Source organism: Cherax quadricarinatus, unplaced genomic scaffold (genome assembly GCF_038502225.1).
Source record: "Cherax quadricarinatus isolate ZL_2023a unplaced genomic scaffold, ASM3850222v1 Contig25, whole genome shotgun sequence".
Taxonomy (NCBI): Eukaryota; Metazoa; Arthropoda; class Malacostraca; order Decapoda; family Parastacidae; genus Cherax; species Cherax quadricarinatus.
This window is the reverse complement of record NW_027195051.1, coordinates 179,824-199,467: the sequence shown is the minus strand read 5'-3', so window position 1 is coordinate 199,467 and position 19,644 is coordinate 179,824. Positions and strand designations below refer to the sequence as shown.

At 47.6% G+C, this 19,644-nt stretch overlaps 1 protein-coding gene across 1 annotated transcript; it reads left to right on the top strand.

Annotated features, from left to right (window-relative positions):
* The first annotated feature begins 1,522 nt into the window (after positions 1–1,522).
* LOC128704498 (protein split ends) lies at positions 1,523–12,600 on the top strand. The gene is made up of 4 exons (XM_070079832.1): positions 1,523–1,552; positions 5,498–8,584; positions 10,028–10,909; positions 11,633–12,600. Exons 1-4 carry the CDS (start codon positions 1,523–1,525, stop codon positions 12,392–12,394), a joined length of 4,761 nt encoding a protein of 1,586 aa, XP_069935933.1. The 3' UTR covers positions 12,395–12,600.
* Positions 12,601–19,644: the final 7,044 nt, after the last annotated feature.

Sequence of the window (19,644 nt, the reverse complement as noted above, 5' to 3'; positions counted from 1 at the left end):
GTGGTGAGTGTTGTGTTGTTAGTAGTGCTGGTGAGTGGGACGTTGTGGTGAGTGTTGTGTTGTTAGTAGTGCTGGTGAGTGGGACGTTGTGGTGAGTGGGGCATTGTTAGTGCTGGTGAGTGGGACGTTGTGGTGAGTGTTGTGTTGTTAGTAGTGCTGGTGAGTGGGACGTTGTGGTGAGTGTTGTGTTGTTAGTGCTGGTGAGTGGGACGTTGTGGTGAGTGTTGTGTTGTAAGTAGTGCTGGTGAGAGGGACGTTGTGGTGAGTGTTGTGTTGTTAGTAGTGCTGGTGAGTGGGACGTTGTGGTGAGTGTTGTGTTGTAAGTAGTGCTGGTGAGAGGGACGTTGTGGTGAGTGTTGTGTTGTTAGTAGTGCTGGTGAGTGGGACGTTGTGGTGAGTGGGGCATTGTTAGTGCTGGTGAGTGGGACGTTGTGGTGAGTGTTGTGTTGTTAGTAGTGCTGGTGAGTGGGACGTTGTGGTGAGTGGGGCGTTGTTAGTGCTGGTGAGTGGGACGTTGTGGTGAGTGTTGTGTTGCTAGTAGTGCTGGTGAGTGGGACGTTGTGGTGAGTGGGGGATTGTGGTAAGGGATTGTGGTGAGCGGGGGATTGTGGTGAGTGGGGGAGTGTGGTGAGTGGGGGATTGTGGTGAGTGGGGGATTGTGGTGAATGGGGGATTGTGGAAAGTGGGGGATTGTGGTGAGTGGAGGATTGTGGTGAATGAGGGATTGTGGTGAGTGGGGGAGTGTGGAAGTGTGGTAAGTGGGGAATTGTAGTGAGTGAGGGAAGTGTGGTGAGTGGGGAATTGTGGTGAGTGGGGGACTGTGGTGAGTAGGGAAGTGTGGTGAGTGGGGAATTGTAGTAAGGGAAGTGTGAGTGGGGAATTGTGGTGAGTGGGGGATTGTGGAGGGTGGGGGACTGTAAATGAGTGGGGAAGTGTGGTGAGTGGGGAAGTGTGGTGAGGGAAGTGTGAGTGAGGGATTGTGGTGGGTGGGGGATTGTGGTTAGTGAGGGATTGTGGTGGGTGGGGGATTGTGGTTAGTGGGGGATTGTGGTGAGGGGGAAGTGTGGTGAGTGAGAAATTGTGGTGAGTGAGGGAAGGGTGGTGAGTGGGAAATTGTGGCGAGTGGGGGATTGCGGTGATTGGAGAATTGTTTTGAGGGACTGTGATGAGTGGGGGACTGTGGTGAGTGGGGGACTGTGGTGAGTGAAGGATTATGGTGAGTTTGGGACTGTGGTGAGTGGGGGACTGTGGTGAGTGAAGGATTATGGTGAGTTTGGGACTGTGGTGAGTGGGGGACTGTGGTGGGTGGGGGATTGTGGTGGGTGGGGGATTGTGGTTAGTGAGGGATTGTGGTGGGTGGGGGATTGTGGTTAGTGAGGGATTGTGGTGGGTGGGGGATTGTGGTTAGTGAGGGATTGTGGTTAGTGGGGATTGTGGTTAGTGGTGATTGTGGTTAGTGCGGATTGTGGTAAGTAGGGATTGTGGTTAGTGGGGGATTGTGGTTAGTTGGGGACTGTGGTTAATGGGGGACTGTGATGAGTGGGGGGCTTTGGTGAGTGGGGGATTGTTGTGAGTGGGGGATTGTGAGTGGAAGATTATGGTGAGTGGGAGATTGTGGTAAGGGATTGTGGTGAGTGAGGGATTGTGGTGAGGGGTTGCAGTAGGTGGGGGATTGTGGTTAGTGAGGGATTGTGGTGGGTGGGGGATTGTGGTTAGTGAGGGATTGTGGTGAGTGAAGGATTGTGGTGAGTGATTGTGGTGGGTGGGGGATTGTGGTGGGGGATTGTGGTGAGTGGGGGATTGTGGTGGGTGGGGGATTGTGGTGAGTGAGGGATTGTGGTGACTGAAGGATTGTGGTGAGTGAGTGATTGTGGTGGGTGGGGGATTGTGGTGGGGGATTATGGTGAGTGAGAAATTGTGGTGAGTGGGAAATTGTGGTGAGTGGGACGTTGTGGTAATTGGGGGATTGTGGTGAGGGATTGTGGTGAGTGGGGGATTTTCGTGATTGGGACGTTGTGGTGAGTGGGGGATTGTGGTGAGTGGTTGATTGTGGTGAGTGGGGGATTTTGGTGAGCGGGACGTTGTGGTGAGTGGGACGTTGTGGTGAGTGGGGGATTGTGGCGAGTGGGATGTTGTGGTGAGTGGGGGATTGTGGTAAGGGATTGTGGTGAGTGGGGGATTGTGGTAAGGGATTGTGGTGAGTGGGGGATTGTGGTGAGTGAGGGAAGTGTGGTGAGTGAGGAATTGTGGTGAGTGGGGGATTGTGGTGGGTGGAGGATTGTGGTGAGTGGGGAATTGTAGTGAGTGAGGGAAGTGTGGTGAGTGGGGAATTGTTGTGAGTGGGGGATAGTGGTGGGTGGGGGATTGTGGTGAGTGGGGAAGTGTGGTGAGTGGGGAATTGTAGTAAGGGAAGTGTGGTGAGTGGGGGACTGTGGTGAGTGGGGGATTGTGGTGAGTGAGGGATTGTGGGTGGGGAATTGTGGTGGGTGGGGAATTGTGGTGGGTGGGGAATTGTGGTGAGTGGGGGATTGTGGTGAGGGGGAAGTGTGGTGAGTGTGGAATTGTGGTGAGTGAGGGAAGGGTGGTGAGTGGGGAATTGTGGAGAGGGACTGTGGTGAGTGGGGGATTGTGGTGAGTGAGGGACTGTGGTGAGTGGGGGACTGTGGTGAGTGGGGGACTGTGGTGAGTGGGGGACTGTGATGAGTGGGGGATTGTGGTGAGTGGAGGATTGTGGTGAGTGGGGGACTGTGGTGAGTGGTGGAGTGTGGTGAGTGGGGGACTGTGGTGAGTGGGGGACTGTGGTGAGTGGGGGACTGTGATGAGTGGGGGATTGTAGTGAGTGGGGGATTGTGGTGAGGGGGAAGTGTGGTGAGTGTGGAATTGTGGTGAGTGAGGGAAGGGTGGTGAGTGGGGAATTGTGGTGAGTGGGGGATTGTGGTGATTGGAGAATTGTTTTGAGGGACTGTGGTGAGTGGGGGACTGTGGTGAGTGGGGGATTGTGGTGAGTGAGGGACTGTGGTGAGTGGGGGACTGTGATGAGTGGGGGACTGTGGTGAGTGGGGGACTGTGATGAGTGGGGGATTGTAGTGAGTGGGGGATTGTGGTGAGGGGGAAGTGTGGTGAGTGTGGAATTGTGGTGAGTGAGGGACTGTGGTGAGTGGGGGATTGTGGTGAGGGACTGTGGTGAGTGGGGGACTGTGGTGAGTGGGGGACTGTGGTGAGTGGGAGACTGTGGTGAGTGGGGGATCGTGGTGAGTGGGGGACTGTGGTGAGTAGGGGACTGTGATGAGTGGGGGACTGTGGTGAGTGGGGGACTGTGATGAGTGGGGGATTGTAGTGAGTGGGGGATTGTGGTGAGGGGGAAGTGTGGTGAGTGTGGAATTGTGGTGAGTGAGGGACTGTGGTGAGTGGGGGATTGTGGTGAGGGACTGTGGTGAGTGGGGGACTGTGGTGAGTGGGGGACTGTGGTGAGTGGGAGACTGTGGTGAGTGGGGGATCGTGGTGAGTGGGGGACTGTGGTGAGTAGGGGACTGTGATGAGTGGGGGACTGTGGTGAGTGGGGGACTGTGATGAGTGGGGGATTGTAGTGAGTGGGGGATTGTGGTGAGGGGGACGTGTGGTGAGTGTGGAATTGTGGTGAGTGAGGGAAGGGTGGTGAGTGGGGAATTGTGGTGAGTGTGAGATTGTGGTGAGTGGGGGATTGTGGTGAGGGACTGTGGTGAGTGGGGGACTGTGGTGAGTGGGGGACTGTGGTGAGTGGGGGACTGTGGTGAGTGGGGGACTGTGGTGAGTGGGGGAGTGTAGTGAGTGGGGACTGTGGTGAGTGGGGGACTGTGGTGAGTGGGGGACTGTGGTGAGTAGGGGACTGTGATGAGTGGGGGACTGTGGTGAGTGGGGGATTGTGGTGAGTGGGGGATTGTGAGTGGGAGATTATGGTGAGTGGGAGATTGTGGTGAGTGGAGATTGTGGTGAGTGGAGAATTGTGGTGAGTGGGACGCTAGTGCTGGTGAGCCGGGGATTGTGGTGGTAAGTGGGACGCTAGTAGTGGTGAATGGGACGCTAGTACTGGTAAGTGGGACGCTAGTAGTGGTGAGTGGGACGCTAGTAGTGGTGAGTGGGACGCTAGTGGTGAGTGGGACGCTAGAAGTGGTGAGTGTGACGCTAGTAGTGGTGAGTGGGATGCTAGTAGTGGTGAGTGGGACGCTAGTACTGGTAAGTGGGACGCTAGTAGTGGTGAGTGGGACGCTAGTACTGGTAAGTGGGACGCTAGTAGTGGTGAGTGGGACGCTAGTACTGGTAAGTGGGACGCTAGTACTGGTAAGTGGGACGCTAATAGTGGTGAGTGGGCCGCTAGTAGTGGTGAGTGGGACGCTAGTAGTGGTGAGTGGGATGCTAGTAGTGGTGAGTGGGACGCTAGTACTGGTAAGTGGGACGCTAGTAGTGGTGAGTGGGACGCTAGTACTGGTAAGTGGGACGCTAGTAGTGGTGAGTGGGACGCTAGTAGTGGTAAGTGGGACACTAGTAGTGGTGAGTGGGGCGCTAGTAGTGGTGAGTGGGCCACTAGTAGTGGTGTATGGGACGCTAGTAGTGGTGAGTGGGACGCTAGTGGTGAGTGGGACGCTAGTAGTGGTGAGTGGGACGCTAGTAGTGGTGAGTGGGACGCTAGTATTGGTAAGTGGGACGCTAGTAGTGGTGAGTGGGACGCTAGTACTGGTAAGTGGGACGCTAGTACTGGTAAGTGGGACGCTAATAGTGGTGAGTGGGCCGCTAGTAGTGGTGAGTGGGACGCTAGTAGTGGTGAGTGGGCCACTAGTAGTGGTAAGTGGGACGCTAGTAGTGGTGAGTGGGACGCTAGTGGTGAGTGGGACGCTAGTAGTGGTGAGTGGGACGCTAGTAGTGGTGAGTGGGACGCTAGTATTGGTAAGTGGGACGCTAGTAGTGGTGAGTGGGACGCTAGTACTGGTAAGTGGGACGCTAGTACTGGTAAGTGGGACGCTAATAGTGGTGAGTGGGCCGCTAGTAGTGGTGAGTGGGACGCTAGTAGTGGTGAGTGGGCCACTAGTAGTGGTAAGTGGGACGCTAGTAGTGGTCAGTGGGCCACTAGTGTGACCTTAGTAATACATATATAATACAGATCTTACCTCTTTGTGTGCCTTCGTCAATGGTCCAAGTCGGACCGAAACGTCGTCGTAAGCTCCTCTCTATGTACGGGTTATTTGTGTATCGTTCCAGTCACGGTATTGCGCCTTTTTTTTGTTCTTACCTCTTTGTGTTCAGCTTTTACCAGCAACATAATATTCAACAAGACTGTGTCGCACTCTGCACTATGCCTTTCGCGTGCACTTAGATAGAGAGGACTGGGGTGTGCAGTACGAAGATCGTGCAATGTCCATAATACAACAAATAATAATAATAAATTATATTATTATTTCATGTTTTATGCCAAAAATTTATTTAGTGACATGTAAAGTCCTGATTTTCTATATATTTTTTTTAGTCTCTCCTGCTGACTGGAAAAGTGTCAGGGGAGACTGAACAAGATGGAGCTGACACTCACGGTACTCGACTCAGGAGGCAAGATGAACATTCACAGCTTGGGAAAGGTTTCTTCCTGCCTACCCTTAACAGCCTCACGGAGCGCCAAACTTCCTCACAGAGGCTGCAAATCAATCCACAATTCATCAATCGTCGGAAGGAGGTTCAACAAGGCCGGATCAACGCTCTTCAAGTTGATGGAGTGAGGAATTCCATTGCCAATTCTATTTCTAACAAACCTGGGCGGATAAGGGATAGGAACCCTTCAGGATTTCAACCTAGAGGGTTTCAGAGAAGATTCTTGCAGAGAGGAAACCTTAATAGACTAGGCAGCTCGTTGCCTGTCGGTGTGTCCTCCAGACAACCAACTTACCGTCGGCAGGTTACACGAGTACCATCTACTCAGCAGAAAGTGAGTACGGCTTCGTCAGAGGAACCAGATGACGACCAAGATTCACGTGAAGTCCTCAACAGTGACCCTCTCGGGTTGTTTAAAGGACGCAACTCGAAACTGACAGCAGGGAATCAATTCGCAGTTCGACGGGGCGTTGTCAGGGAGTTTCAACTCCCACTTTCACCCCGGGCTCAGAGCGTCAGACCCTCAGTTTCTATCAGGGCTCAAAATGCATTGCAGTCTCAGACCGTAAAAAAAAATCCTTTTCATGAAGGAAGAGTGTTGTCACAGAGGCGAAGTCAACAAGCCCCTTCGTTTACTCGAAGTCAGCAGCAAACACCCCCATTCACACGAAGTCAGCAGCAAACACCCCCATTCACACAAAATCAGCAAACACAAACATTCCCACGAAGTCAGCAAGAAACCTCTTTCTTCACACCAAGACAAACACAAAGATCGCAGAATCTTAGACAACTGCAAGGTCAAAGATTCTTGAAGCCTGGTCCCCAAATTACGCTTGCGAGGCCTCAGATAATATCCCAGAGACTCCGATCTCAGTCTTCACCAACGCCACAAATTACACATCAAAACAAACAGACTTCATTACTTCAAAGACCTCAGATTGGCTCACCAGTCAGAGTTGCCAATCAGATCAGACCACAAGCGCCTCAAGCGTCGATTATCCGACTTCAGCCAATCAGGGTCACTCAGACACTCAGCACGGCAGCCCCTGGACAGAGTCAGCAATGGCTGACTCTGAAGCCACGAACTCAGAATCTGTTTCAGCGACGTCAGGGATTGGTGAGTGAGAGGTCACAATCACCAGTTCAACAATCACAATCACCAATTCAACAATCACAATCACCAGTTCAACAATCACAATCACCAGTTCAACAATCACAATCACCAATTCAATCACAATCACCAGTTCAACAATCACAATCACCAATTCAACAATCACAATCACCAGTTCAACCATCACAATCACCAGTTCAAGAATCACAATCACCAATTCAACAATCACAATCACCAATTCAACAATCACAAGCATCAGTTCAACAATCACAATCACCTGTTCAACAGTCTCATGTTCTGGTTCAACAATCACAATCACCAGTTCAACAATCACAATCATCTGTTCAACAGTCTCATGTTCTGGTTCAACAATCACAATCACCTGTTCAACAGTCTCATGTTCTGGTTCAACAGCCACAATCACCTGTTCAACAGTCTCATGTTCTGGTCCAACAGCCACAATCACCTGCTCAACAGTCTCATGTTGTGGTTCAACAATCACAATCACCTGTTCAACAGTCTCATGTTCTGGTTCAACAGCCACAATCACCTGCTCAACAGTCTCATGTTGTGGTTCAACAATCACAATCACCTGTTCAACAGTCTCATGTTGTGGTTCAACAATCACAATCACCTGTTCAACAGTCTCATGTTGTGGTTCAACAGCCACAACATCTAGCACCTCAGAGTTCACAGGCCCCAGTTGAACCACTAACAACAGAAAGACAAATAATACAGAGACCACAATTTGCATCCGTCTCTCCTCAGCTGGAGAATAAAGAGCTTAATACACTTCCAGCAAGGCCAACAACACTTCCCATCCAGCTGTCTGGATTCCAGAGACAGTTATCGCCACAGACCTCGGAGCAAAGGCCAGCAACAACACCGGACTTCCAGGACACAGCTGCCTTCGGAGTACCTCTTCCAGTGTCGCCTCAGCTTTCACAGTCCACGATAGATGAAAGTCTGAAGCTTCAAGCTCGGGGTAACCCTCGAAGTCATTCCCAGCGGCGGCAGCAGCATGGTGCACAGACATTCTTGACGTCTTCCACGTCTCTCCCAGCTGCTGGTACTAGACAGGGACAAGTTGGAGTGTTCCTTCACCAAACACGTCCACAATCAACCATTGTGTCAACTTCGCCATCAACTGTGAAGGCAAGAGAGGGACAACAGCGTCTTCAGTCAACTGTAGTGTCATCTCCGACACCAGCTACTGGAGGCAGACAAGGACAAGGTGGAGTACTCCTCCACCAAACAAGTCCACAGTCAACTGTAGTGTCACCTCCGTCACCAGGTACTGGAACTAGACAAAGACAAGGTGGAGTACTCCATCAAGCACGTCCACAGTCAACTGTAGTGTCAACTCCATCACCAGCTACTGGAACTAGACAAGGACAAGGTGGAGTACTCCTCCACCAAACAAGTCCACAGTCAACTGTAATGTCATCTCCATCACTTGCTACTGGAACTAGACGAAGACAAGGTGGAGTGCTCCTCCACCAAACAAGTCCACAGTCAACTGTAGCGTCAACTCCATCACTAGCTACCGGAACTAGACAAGGACAAGGTGGAGTACTCCATCAAGCACGTCCACAGTCAACTGTAGTGTCACCTCCATCACCAGCTATTGGAACTAGACAAGGACAAGGTGGAGTACTCCTCCACCAAACAAGTCCACAGTCAACTGCAGTGTCACCTCCATCACTAGCTACTGGAACTAGACAAGGACAAGGTGGAGTACTCCATCAAGCACGTCCACAGTCAACTGTAGTGTCACCTCCATCACTAGCTACTGGAACTAGACAAGGACAAGGTGGAATACTCCATCAAGCACGTCCACAGTCAACTATTGCGCCACAGGTAAGATATATTAATGTACAGTAGAGTCAGTTTATATTCAGAACCAATCTAAAATTTATTGTCAGCCAGATCACAATGGTCTTTGGTGTTTGCATACCTTTAAGGATGTAAGATGTATTGAATAAGATGGAAAAAATATTTAATGGAATCTATTTGCTAGTTACTGGAATTTTAAGCCAATCGACTGTCCGAGGGTCATAAAGCTGCATATAACCTGGTAACTACCTGTCAACTACTGTCTGCCTTAGCTCGCGTTTTCAATAAGTCACTTTGTCCGACCTTTTCCTGGATAATCGTGGGTAATTTACACTAAGTATGATAATTGTATTTATTTGCACCCGTACCTAAATAAACTTTCTACCTTACATTATCGTCATTACGCGACATGTCGAAGTAAAAGATACTTGTCAGTTTTAATAATAATAATAATAATAATAATAATAATAATAATAATAATAATAATAATAACAGCACCCATTATCGTCATGGTATGATAATTAAGACATATGTGCAACGGTTAGGTAACTTTATCCCGAAACGCTTCGCCTACACAGCAGGCTTCTTCAGTCGAGTACAGAAGAGTTAGCAAAAGCAGCAGAGATGTGAAGACGATGTAATCAGTCCATCAGCCTTGAAGACGTAGTTTTGAGGTGGTCAGTCCCTCAGCCTGGAGTAAAGTATTGTTCCATAATCTGGTACATTGTGAAGATAAAACAACAGTAGTCTTATATAATGTCAAGGGCGAAGCTTTGAAGACGTAAATGAATTCTTGAATTATGATACATAAATATAAGAGAAAATATTCATGGAATTTAATTTGTAGATGGTAGTAAGTAGTAGCAATAATAATAATAATAATAATAATAATAATAATAATAATAATAATAATAATAATAATAATAATAATAATAATAATAATCTTTATTTCTACCAGTACAAATACAAGGTATACAGACCATAGTTGACATCAGTGACATACTACTATATAGAAAGCCGCTTGTTATGCTGAGCATTTCCCGCAAATTAGGTCAGTTTTGTCCCAGGATGCGACCCACACCAGTCATCCAACACCCAGGTACTTATTTAGTAGCTAGGTGAAGAGTGACAGCAGGTGTCTTAAGGAAACACGAACTAATGTCTCCACCCGTACCGGGGATCGAGCCCCCGGAACTCAGTGTGTGAGCCAAGTGTGCTAACAATCAATAGATACAGATATTTTTCGACTTATTTCGCAAATGAACTCCATTTTTTTTGTACTAAAATTACAGAACTGCGGTGTTGGAAAGTCAATTTTTAACATTTCTAACGAAATTTGCCAAAAATCTTTACATTCACACACACGCACACATACCACAATTAATCTACACCCATGTCACTCCTAACATGTATGAAATCTGGTACAGGATACATATGAAAACTCTGTGTGTCTTTCACTCCTCACAGGGTCAGTCACAGTCTGGGAATTTACGTATAGTCCTGGACACATCTCCTGAAGACTTCGACGATTCTCGAGAAAGAGTCTTTGACCATAGCTCGTCTGTCAACTTAGCAAGTTCGCTAAGACGAGAAAGCCATAGTGCCCTTGGGATCACGTCTCAGGTGCCAGCGAGGAGGTTTGCAGCGCTACAAGACAATACCCACGAAGACATAACAGTGGAAGAGGATTCAAGAGAGCTCTTGCTTCAGAACGGGAGAAAACCTGTGCCCATCACGGGTTTGATTCCTCATTCAGACCAAGGCACTTCGACCCTTCTGGGTGGAAACAGTCGAAGTGTGCTGCTTGATCTGACGAAGGAAGACCTTACAAGAGAGGACATTACAAGAGAGGACCTTACAAGAGAGGACCTTTCAAGAGAGGACATTACAAGAGAGGATCTTACAAGAGAGGACCTTACAAGAGAGGACCTTACAAGAGAGGACCTTTCAAGAGAGGACCTTACCAGAAACGACATCATTTTCGTGCCACCTCCGTCACCAGCTGCTGTAATAAGACAGGGACACCGAGGTCGACAGTCAGCTGTTGTGTCACCCCCATCACCAGCTGCTGTGGCAAGACAGGGACACTCAGGTCGACAGGCAGCTGTTGTGTCACCCCCATCACCAGCTGCTGTGGCAAGACAGGGACACCCAGGTCGACAGCCAGCTGTTGTGTCACCCCCATCACCAGCTGGTGGAGCAAGACAGGGACAAGCTGGTCTGTTCCTCCACCAAACACTCCCACAGTCAACAGTTGTGTCGCAACAGTCACCAGCTACTGGAATTAGACAGGGACAAGTTGGAGTACTCCTTCAACAAACACATCCACAGTCAACCATTGTATCAAAGGTGAGATAGAGTAATTGATGCTATGTCACTTCAAATTCAAAACTGATGTATTAAAACATTCTTCCAACCAAATAAAAAACACGATCTTTGCTTGAAAAAAACAGGTAAGCCAGATCACAAAAGTCTTTAGTATCTTTCTACGTTTAAGATCGTAATAAAATATAATTATAATGAATTTAAACAAATATTTACTTTTCTAGGTTAAGAATTGGTTAATTGGGTTCAAGCTTACTGACTACACGAAGGTCATTAAGCTTGCATGGCCCTTGTTCACCACCAAAATAGAGGCTAAATAAGCGCAAATAAGCTCTCAGTTTATGTACACTAAGAGACCTACACAGTGTATATAACACTGTGGCTCTGCAAGTGAACGTTAGTATTAAAATATTGCAGACTTGCGTTGAAAAGCGATTTTTAGCCTTTTTAGTCAAATTTGTCACACACACACAATTGCCTTCGACTACTGGTAATTATTAATTACTGCTGCACACTTATACGTGCCACAAGTAATCCAATACTGACCCACAAACTACCATACGTAATCTGTATTAAACTACCACAGAATACATACCCCCTCCCCCCCTTCTCCAAGATTACCATCTTGTCTCTTAGAGAAATTTCTAGCTCCTGTCTCTTGTCGTTGCATATTCCAATGATTCCCTCTGCCAAACTGTTAATTATAAAGAAATCTATCTACGTGTCGCTTGTTTTTACTCCCCACAGGGTCAGCCACAGTCTGGTAATTTGCGTACAGTCCTGGACGCGTCCCCTGAAGACTTCGACGAGTCTCGTGAAGTTATCTTAGGTCATCGCTTAGCTAACTCGAAGACTGTGCCAAGAGGGGAGGGCCAAGGTGTTGATAGGGCAACGTCTCAGGTGCCAACAAGGAGGTCTGCAGCTCTTGGAGATAATATACAAGGAGATATGACAGTGGAGGAAGATTCAAGAGAATTCTTTCTCAAAGCAAGGAAACTCACGGCCACTGGAGGCTTCAAGCAGCCTAGTGACCAACACACAGCGGCACTTCTGCCGGGAAATGGTCGAGGTGTTGTGCTTGATTTAACGAAGGAGGACTTGACAAGAGAGGACCTTACCAGAGAGGACCTTACAAGAGAGGACCTTACCAGAGAGGACCTGACAAGAGAGGACCTTACCAGAGAGGACCTTACAAGAGAGGACCTAACAAGAGAGGACCTTACAAGAGAGGACCTTACAAGAGAGGACCTTACTAGAGAGGACCTTACAAGAGAGGACCTTACGAGAGAAGACCTAACAAGAGAGGACCTTACAAGAGAGTACATTACAAGAGAGGACCTTACAAGAGATCTTACCAGAGAGGACCTTACCAGAGAGGACCTTACCATGGAGGACCTTACCAGAGAGGACCTTACCATGGAGGACCTTACCAGAGAGGACCTTACCAGAGAGGACATTACAAGAGAGGACCTAACAAGAGAAAACAATAGCCACGAACTTTTCCACTGAGACGAACAATGGCGCTAACATTCCCGTCTCACCAACAGTCAATAACATGAAATACACACACAATATTATTATATTTTATGTATTTATTTTCACTTTACTTGTGCATGTGTACTCACCTACATGTGGTTGAAGGGGTCGAGTCACAGCCCCTGGTGCGCTTCTGAGATTTCTACATTATGTACATGTGTATGGTGAGTACCGATGGAAACTGATATATATATATATATATATATATATATATATATATATATATATATATATATATATATATATATATATATAAACTGTACATAAGGAATTAAAATTTGCAAGGTTCATGGGTTTAATTAAACCGGTACATTTTGGTTTATCAAAAAATATTTCAGGTAAGCCACAGGCTTTGATGTTGGTGCAGGGTTCTTGATTTTAGGAAGTGGAGCAACTCTATGTCAAGTGTGAGTATCTCACTACCACGACAACTACCATTACCATCACTACCACAACTACCACTATCATTACCATCACTACTGCCACGACTACCACTATCATTACCATCACTACCACCACCACCACAACTACCAATATCATTACCATCACTACCACCACCACAACTACCACTATCATTACCATCACTACCACCACAACTACCACTATCATTACCATCACTACCACCACAACTACCACTACCATTACCATCACTACCACAACCAGCACAACTACCACTATCATTACCATCAATACCATCACAATTACCACTATTATCATCACTACCACCACAACTACCACTATCATTACCATCACCACAACTACCACTATCATTACCATGATTACCACCACTGTTACTATCATTAACAGCACAACTACCACCATCCTCCTCAAACCAACACAATCACCCCCATAACCACCCAAATAACACCTCCACAACCACCCCATAATACCACCACAACCCCCCAGTAGTACCACGACCCCATAATACCACCACAACCACCCAATAGTACCACGACCCCATAATACCACCACAACCACCCAATAGTACCACGACCCCATAATACCACCACAACCACCCAATAGTACCACGACCCATAATACCACCACAACCACCCAATAGTACCACGACCCCATAATACCACAACCACCCAATAGTACCACGACCCATAATACCACCACAACCACCCAATAGTGCCACGACCCCATAATACCACCACAACCACCCAATAGTACCACGACCCCATAATACAACCACAACCCCCCAATAGTACCACGACCCCATAATACCACCACAACCCCCCAATAGTACCACGACCCCATAATACCACCACAACCACCCAAAAGCAACACGACCCCATACCACAACCCCCCAATAGCAGCACGACCCCATACCACCACAACTTCCCAGTAGCAACACGATCCCATAATGCCACCACAACCCCCCAGTAGCAGCACGACCCCATACTACCACAACCCCCCAGTAGCAGCACGACCCCATACCACCACATCTTCCCAGTGGCAACACGACCCCATAATACCACCACAACCCCCCAGTAGCAGCACGACCCCATATCACCACAAACCCCAGTAGCAACGCAGCCCCATGATACCACCTGGTGGCCTGGTGGCTAACACTCTCGCTTCACACGGCGAGGGCCTGGGTTCGATTCCCAACCAGAGTAGAAACATTGGGCGTGTTTCTTTCCACCTGTTGTCTATGTTCCCCATCAGTAAAATGGGTACTTGGGTGTTAGTCGACTGGTGTGGGTCGCATCCTGGGACACTGACCTAATTTGCCCGACATGCGGAGCATAACAAGCCGCTTTCTATATAGTAGTAAGATAAGATTTCGTTGGGATTTTTAACCCCGGAGGGTTAGCCACAGGATAACCCAAGAAAGTCAGTGAGTCATCAAGGACTAACTTATTTCCATTGGGGTCCTTAATCTTGCCCCCAGGATGCGACCCACACCAGTCGACTAACACCCAGGTACCTATTTGCTGCTAGGTGAACAGGACAACAGGTGTAAGGAAACGTGTCGAAATGTTTACACCCGCCGGGAATCGAACCCGGGCCCTCCGTGTGTGAAGCGGGAGCTTTAACCACCAGGCCACCGATATGTCACTGATGTCAGCTATGGTCTGTATACCTTGTACGTGTACTTGTAGTAAATAAAGATGATATATTATTATTACTAGTGGCAACACGTCCCCATAATACCACCATAACCCCCCAGTAGCAACACGTCCCCATAATACCACCATAACCCCCCAGTAGCAACACGTCCCCATAATACCACCACAATCCCCCAGTAGCAACACGTCCCCATAATACCACCACAATCCCCCAGTAGCAACACGTCCCCATAATACCACCACAATCCCCCAGTAGCAACACGTCCCCATAATACCACCACAATCCCCCAGTAGCAACACGTCCCCATAATACCACCACAACCCCCCAGTAGCAACACGTCCCCATAATACCACCACAATCCCGCAGTAGCAACACGTCCCCATAATACCACCACAATCCCCCAGTAGCAACACGTCCCCATAATACCACCACAACCCCCCAGTAGCAACACGTCCCCATAATACCACCACAATCCCGCAGTAGCAACACGTCCCCATAATACCACCACAACCCCCCAGTAGCAACACGTCCCCATAATACCACCACAACCCCCCAGTAGCAACACGTCCCCATAATACCACCACCACCCCCCAGTAGCAAGACGTCCCCATAATACCACAATCCCGCAGTAGCAACACGTCCCCATAATACCACCACAATCCCGCAGTAGCAACACGTCCCCATAATACCACCACAATCCCCCAGTAGCAACACGTCCCCATAATACCACCACAATCCCCCAGTGGCAACACGTCCCCATAATACCACCACAATCCCCCAGTAGCAACACGTCCCCATAATACCACCACAACCCCCCAGTAGCAACACGTCCCCATAATACCACCACAATCCCCCAGTAGCAACACGTCCCCATAATACCACCACAATCCCCCAGTAGCAACACGTCCCCATAATACCACCACAACCCCCCAGTAGCAACACAACTCCATACCACCACAACCCCCAGTACACGACCCCATACCACCACAACCCCCCAGTAGCAGAACGACCCCATACCACCACAACCCCCCAGTAGCAACACGGCCCCATACCACCACAACCCCCAGTAACAGCACGACTCCATACCACAACCCCCCAGTAGTAGCACAACCCCATACCACCACAACCCCCCAGTAGCAACACGACCCCATACCACCACAACCCCCTGGAGTTTACCTGGAGAGAGTTCCGGGGATCAACGCCCCAGCGGCCCGTCTGTGACCAGGCCTCCTGGTGGATCAGAGACTGATCAACCAGGCTGTTACTGCTGGCTGCACGCAAACCAACGTACGAACCACAGCCCGGCTGGTCAGGAACCGACTTTAGATGCTTGTCCAGTGCCAGCTTGAAGACTGCCAGGGGCCTATTGGTAATCCCCCTTATGTATGCTGGGAGGCAGTTGAACAGTCTCGGGCCCCTGACACTTATTGTATGGCCTCTTAACGTGCTAGTGACACCCCAGCTTTTCATTGGGGGGATGTTGCATCGTCTGCCAAGTCTTTTGCTTTCGTAGTGAGTGATTTTCGTGTGCAAGTTCGGTACTAGTCCCTCTAGGATTTTCCAGGTGTATATAATCATGTATCTCTCCCGCCTGCGTTCCAGGGAATACAGGTTCAGGAACCTCAAGCGCTCCCAGTAATTGAGGTGTTTTATCTCCGTTATGCGCGCCGTGAAGGTTCTCTGTACATTTTCTAGGTCAGCAATTTCACCTGCCTTGAAAGGTGCTGTTAGTGTGCAGCAATATTCCAGCCTAGATAAAACAAGTGACCTGAAGAATGTCATCATGGGCTTGGCATCCCTAGTTTTGAAGGTTCTCATTATCCATCCTGTCATTTTTCTAGCAGATGCGATTGATAAAATTTTATGGTCTTTGAAGGTGAGATCCTCCGACATGATCACTCCCAGGTTTTTGACGTTGGTGTTTCGCTCTATTTTGTGGCCAGAATTTGTTTTGTACTCTGATGAAGATTTAATTTCCTCGTGTTTACCATATCTGAGTAATTGAAATTTCTCATCGTTGAACTTCATATTGTTTTCTGCAGCCCACTGAAAGATTTGGTTGATGTCCGCCTGGAGCCTTGCAGTGTCTGCAATGGAAGACACTGTCATGCAGATTCGGGTGTCATCTGCAAAGGAAGACACGATGCTGTGGCTGACATCCTTGTCTATGTCGGATATGAGGATGAGGAGCAAGATGGGAGCGAGTACTGTGCCTTGTGGAACAGAGCTTTTCACCGTAGCTGCCTCGGACTTTACTCTGTTGACGACTACTCTCTGTGTTCTGTTAGTGAGGAAATTATAGATCCATCGACCAACTTTTCCTGTTATTCCTTTAGCACGCATTTTGTGCGCTATTACGCCATGGTCACACTTGTCGAAGGCTTTTGCAAAGTCTGTATATATTACATCTGCATTCTTTTTGTCTTCTAGCACATCTAGGACCTTGTAGTGATCCAATAGTTGAGACAGACAGGAGTGACCTGTTCTAAACCCATGTTGCCCTGGGTTGTGTAATTTATGGGTTTCTAGATGGGTGGTGACTCAAAACTCCAGCCCTTCGCGTTAGCCACTAGACCAGCTAGCCACAATAAGATTCATCCAACTAGGTATATTTCTACACCATAGGAAATATACCTAGTTGGATGAATCTTATTGTGGCTAGCTGGTCTAGTGGCTAACGCGACGGGCTGGAGTTTTGAGACTCTATGACCGCGGGTTCAATCCCGGCCGGGGGTATGGGTGGTGATCTTGCTTCTTAGGACCCTTTCAAAGATGTTTATGATATGGGATGTTAGTGCTATCGGTTTGTAGTTCTTTGCTGTTGCTTTACTGCCCCATTTGTGGAGTGGGGCAATGTCTGTTGTTTTTAGTAACTGTGGGACGACCCCCGTGTCCATGCTCCCTCTCCATAGGATGGTAAAAGCTCGTGATAGGGGCTTCTTGCAGTTCTTAATGAACACGGAGTTCCATGAGTCTGGCCCTGGGGCAGAGTGCATGGGCATGTCATTTATCGCCTGTTCGAAGTCATTTGGTGTCAGGATAACATCAGACAGGCTTGTGTTAACCAAATTCTGTGGCTCTCTCATAAAAAATTCATTTTGATCTTCGACTCTCAGTCTGGTTAGCGGCTTGCTAAAAACTGAGTCATATTGGGACTTGAGTAGCTCACTCATTTCCTTGCTGTCAACTGTGTAGGACCCATCTTGTTTAAGTAGGGGCCCAATACTGGACGTTGTTCTTGACTTTGATTTGGCATAGGAGAAGAAATACTTTGGGTTTCTTTCGATTTCATTTATGGCTTTTAGTTCTTCCCGCGATTCCTGACTCCTATAAGATTCCTTTAGCTTAAGTTCTATGCTTGCTATTTCTCTGACCATTGTCTCCCTACGCATTTCAGATATATTTACCTCTTTTAGCCGCTCTGTTATTCTTTTCTGTCGCCTGTAAAGGGAGCGCCTGTCTCTTTCTATTTTACATCTACTCCTCCTTTTTCTAAGAAGAATAAGCCTTGTGCATACATCGAGTGCCACTGAGTTAATCTGTTCTAGGCATAAGTTGGGGTCTGTGTTGCTTAGTATATCTTCCCAGCTTATATCGGTTAGGACTTGGTTTACTTGGTCCCACTTTATGTTTTTGTTATTGAAGTTGAATTTGGTGAATGCTCCCTCGTGACTAATCTCATTATGTCTGTCTGGGGCTCTGCGCATACATGTCTGAACCTCAATTATGTTGTGATCTGACCACCACAACCCCCCAGTAACAGCACGACTCCATATCACAACCCCCCAGTAGCAGCACGACCCCATACCACCACAATCCCCCAGTAGCAGCACGACCCCATAACACCACCACAATCCCCCAGTAGCAACACGACCCCATACCACCACAATCCTTCAGTAGCAGCACGACCTCATAATACCACCACAACCCCCCAGTAACAACACGACCCCATAAATACCAATATTCCCTCACCTTACAACTGCCCACTAAGTTTCACGCATCAACCGGCTGTACAGGTCTGATCATCTTCGACTTCAAACTCAATTTCCTGAACTTGTTGACATTTACAAAGGTCACTAAGATGTCAAGTCATCTTAAAACATCTTCAATCTCACTTCCGTAAAAAGAGGAAATTGGGGTTGTTGATTTTAATATATTTAATTGAATTTTAATTCGTTCTGATTGTTGGAAATTATGTAAATTTTAATTTTTCTGTCAGAATTTTTAACTTTCGTTTGTTTTTTAACATAGAAGAATTCAGGTTAATAATAATGGTATGATTGAATTAAGCGCTAAACCTGAAAAGGTTATACAGTGGGTTAAACTGAGAGAATGTTCTGAGGTGTATGTCCACTGTGTATATATACTGAGGTATATCTCAGTGTATATGCACTGGAAGATGTATATCTCAGTATATATATATATATATATATATATATATATATATATATATATATATATATATAATGTATATATTTCCCAATGTACAACAATAATAATAATAATAATAATAATAATAATAATATTTAGTTGAGTAGGTGAAAGTGTGTTTGTGACCTGATTAAGTAGGTGTCCGCTGTACACAACCTGTGTTAAGAAGAGGAGAAGGAGAAAGAAGAAGAATTTTAGCCATTATAGTCATTAGGTCCTCCCCTCAGGATGCCACCCAAACCAGTTCACTAACACCACGTACCTACTTACTGCTAGGTGAACAGTGACAGCAGGTGTTAGTAGACTAACACCCAGGTACCTACTTAGTGCTAGGTGAACAGTGATAGCAGGTGTTAGTAGACTAACACCCAGGTACCTACTTACTGCTAGGTGAACACTGACAGCAGGTGTTAGTAGACAAACACCCAGGTACCTACTTAGTGCTAGGTGAACAGTGACAGCAGGTGTTAGTAGACTAACGCCCAGGTACCTACTTAGTGCTAGGTGAACAGTGACAGCAGGTGTTAGTAGACTAACACCCAGGTACCTACTTACTGCTAGGTGAACACTGACAGCAGGTGTTAGTATACTAACACCCAGGTACCTACTTAGTGCTAGGTGAACAGTGACAGCAGGTGTTAGTAGGCTAACACCCAGGTACCTACTTAGTGCTAGGTGAACAGTGACAGCAGGTGTTAGTAGGCTAACACCCAGGT

Bases quoted from the DNA above. Each gene is read 5' to 3' on its own strand.
- LOC128704498 (XM_070079832.1), top strand. From the start codon at position 1,523: ATGGGGGACTGTGATGAGTGGGGGGCTTTG. The intron at 8,585-10,027 runs GTAAGATATATT...CACTCCTCACAG, and splicing joins AGTCAACTATTGCGCCACAG to GGTCAGTCACAGTCTGGGAA. The intron at 10,910-11,632 runs GTGAGATAGAGT...TACTCCCCACAG, and splicing joins AGTCAACCATTGTATCAAAG to GGTCAGCCACAGTCTGGTAA.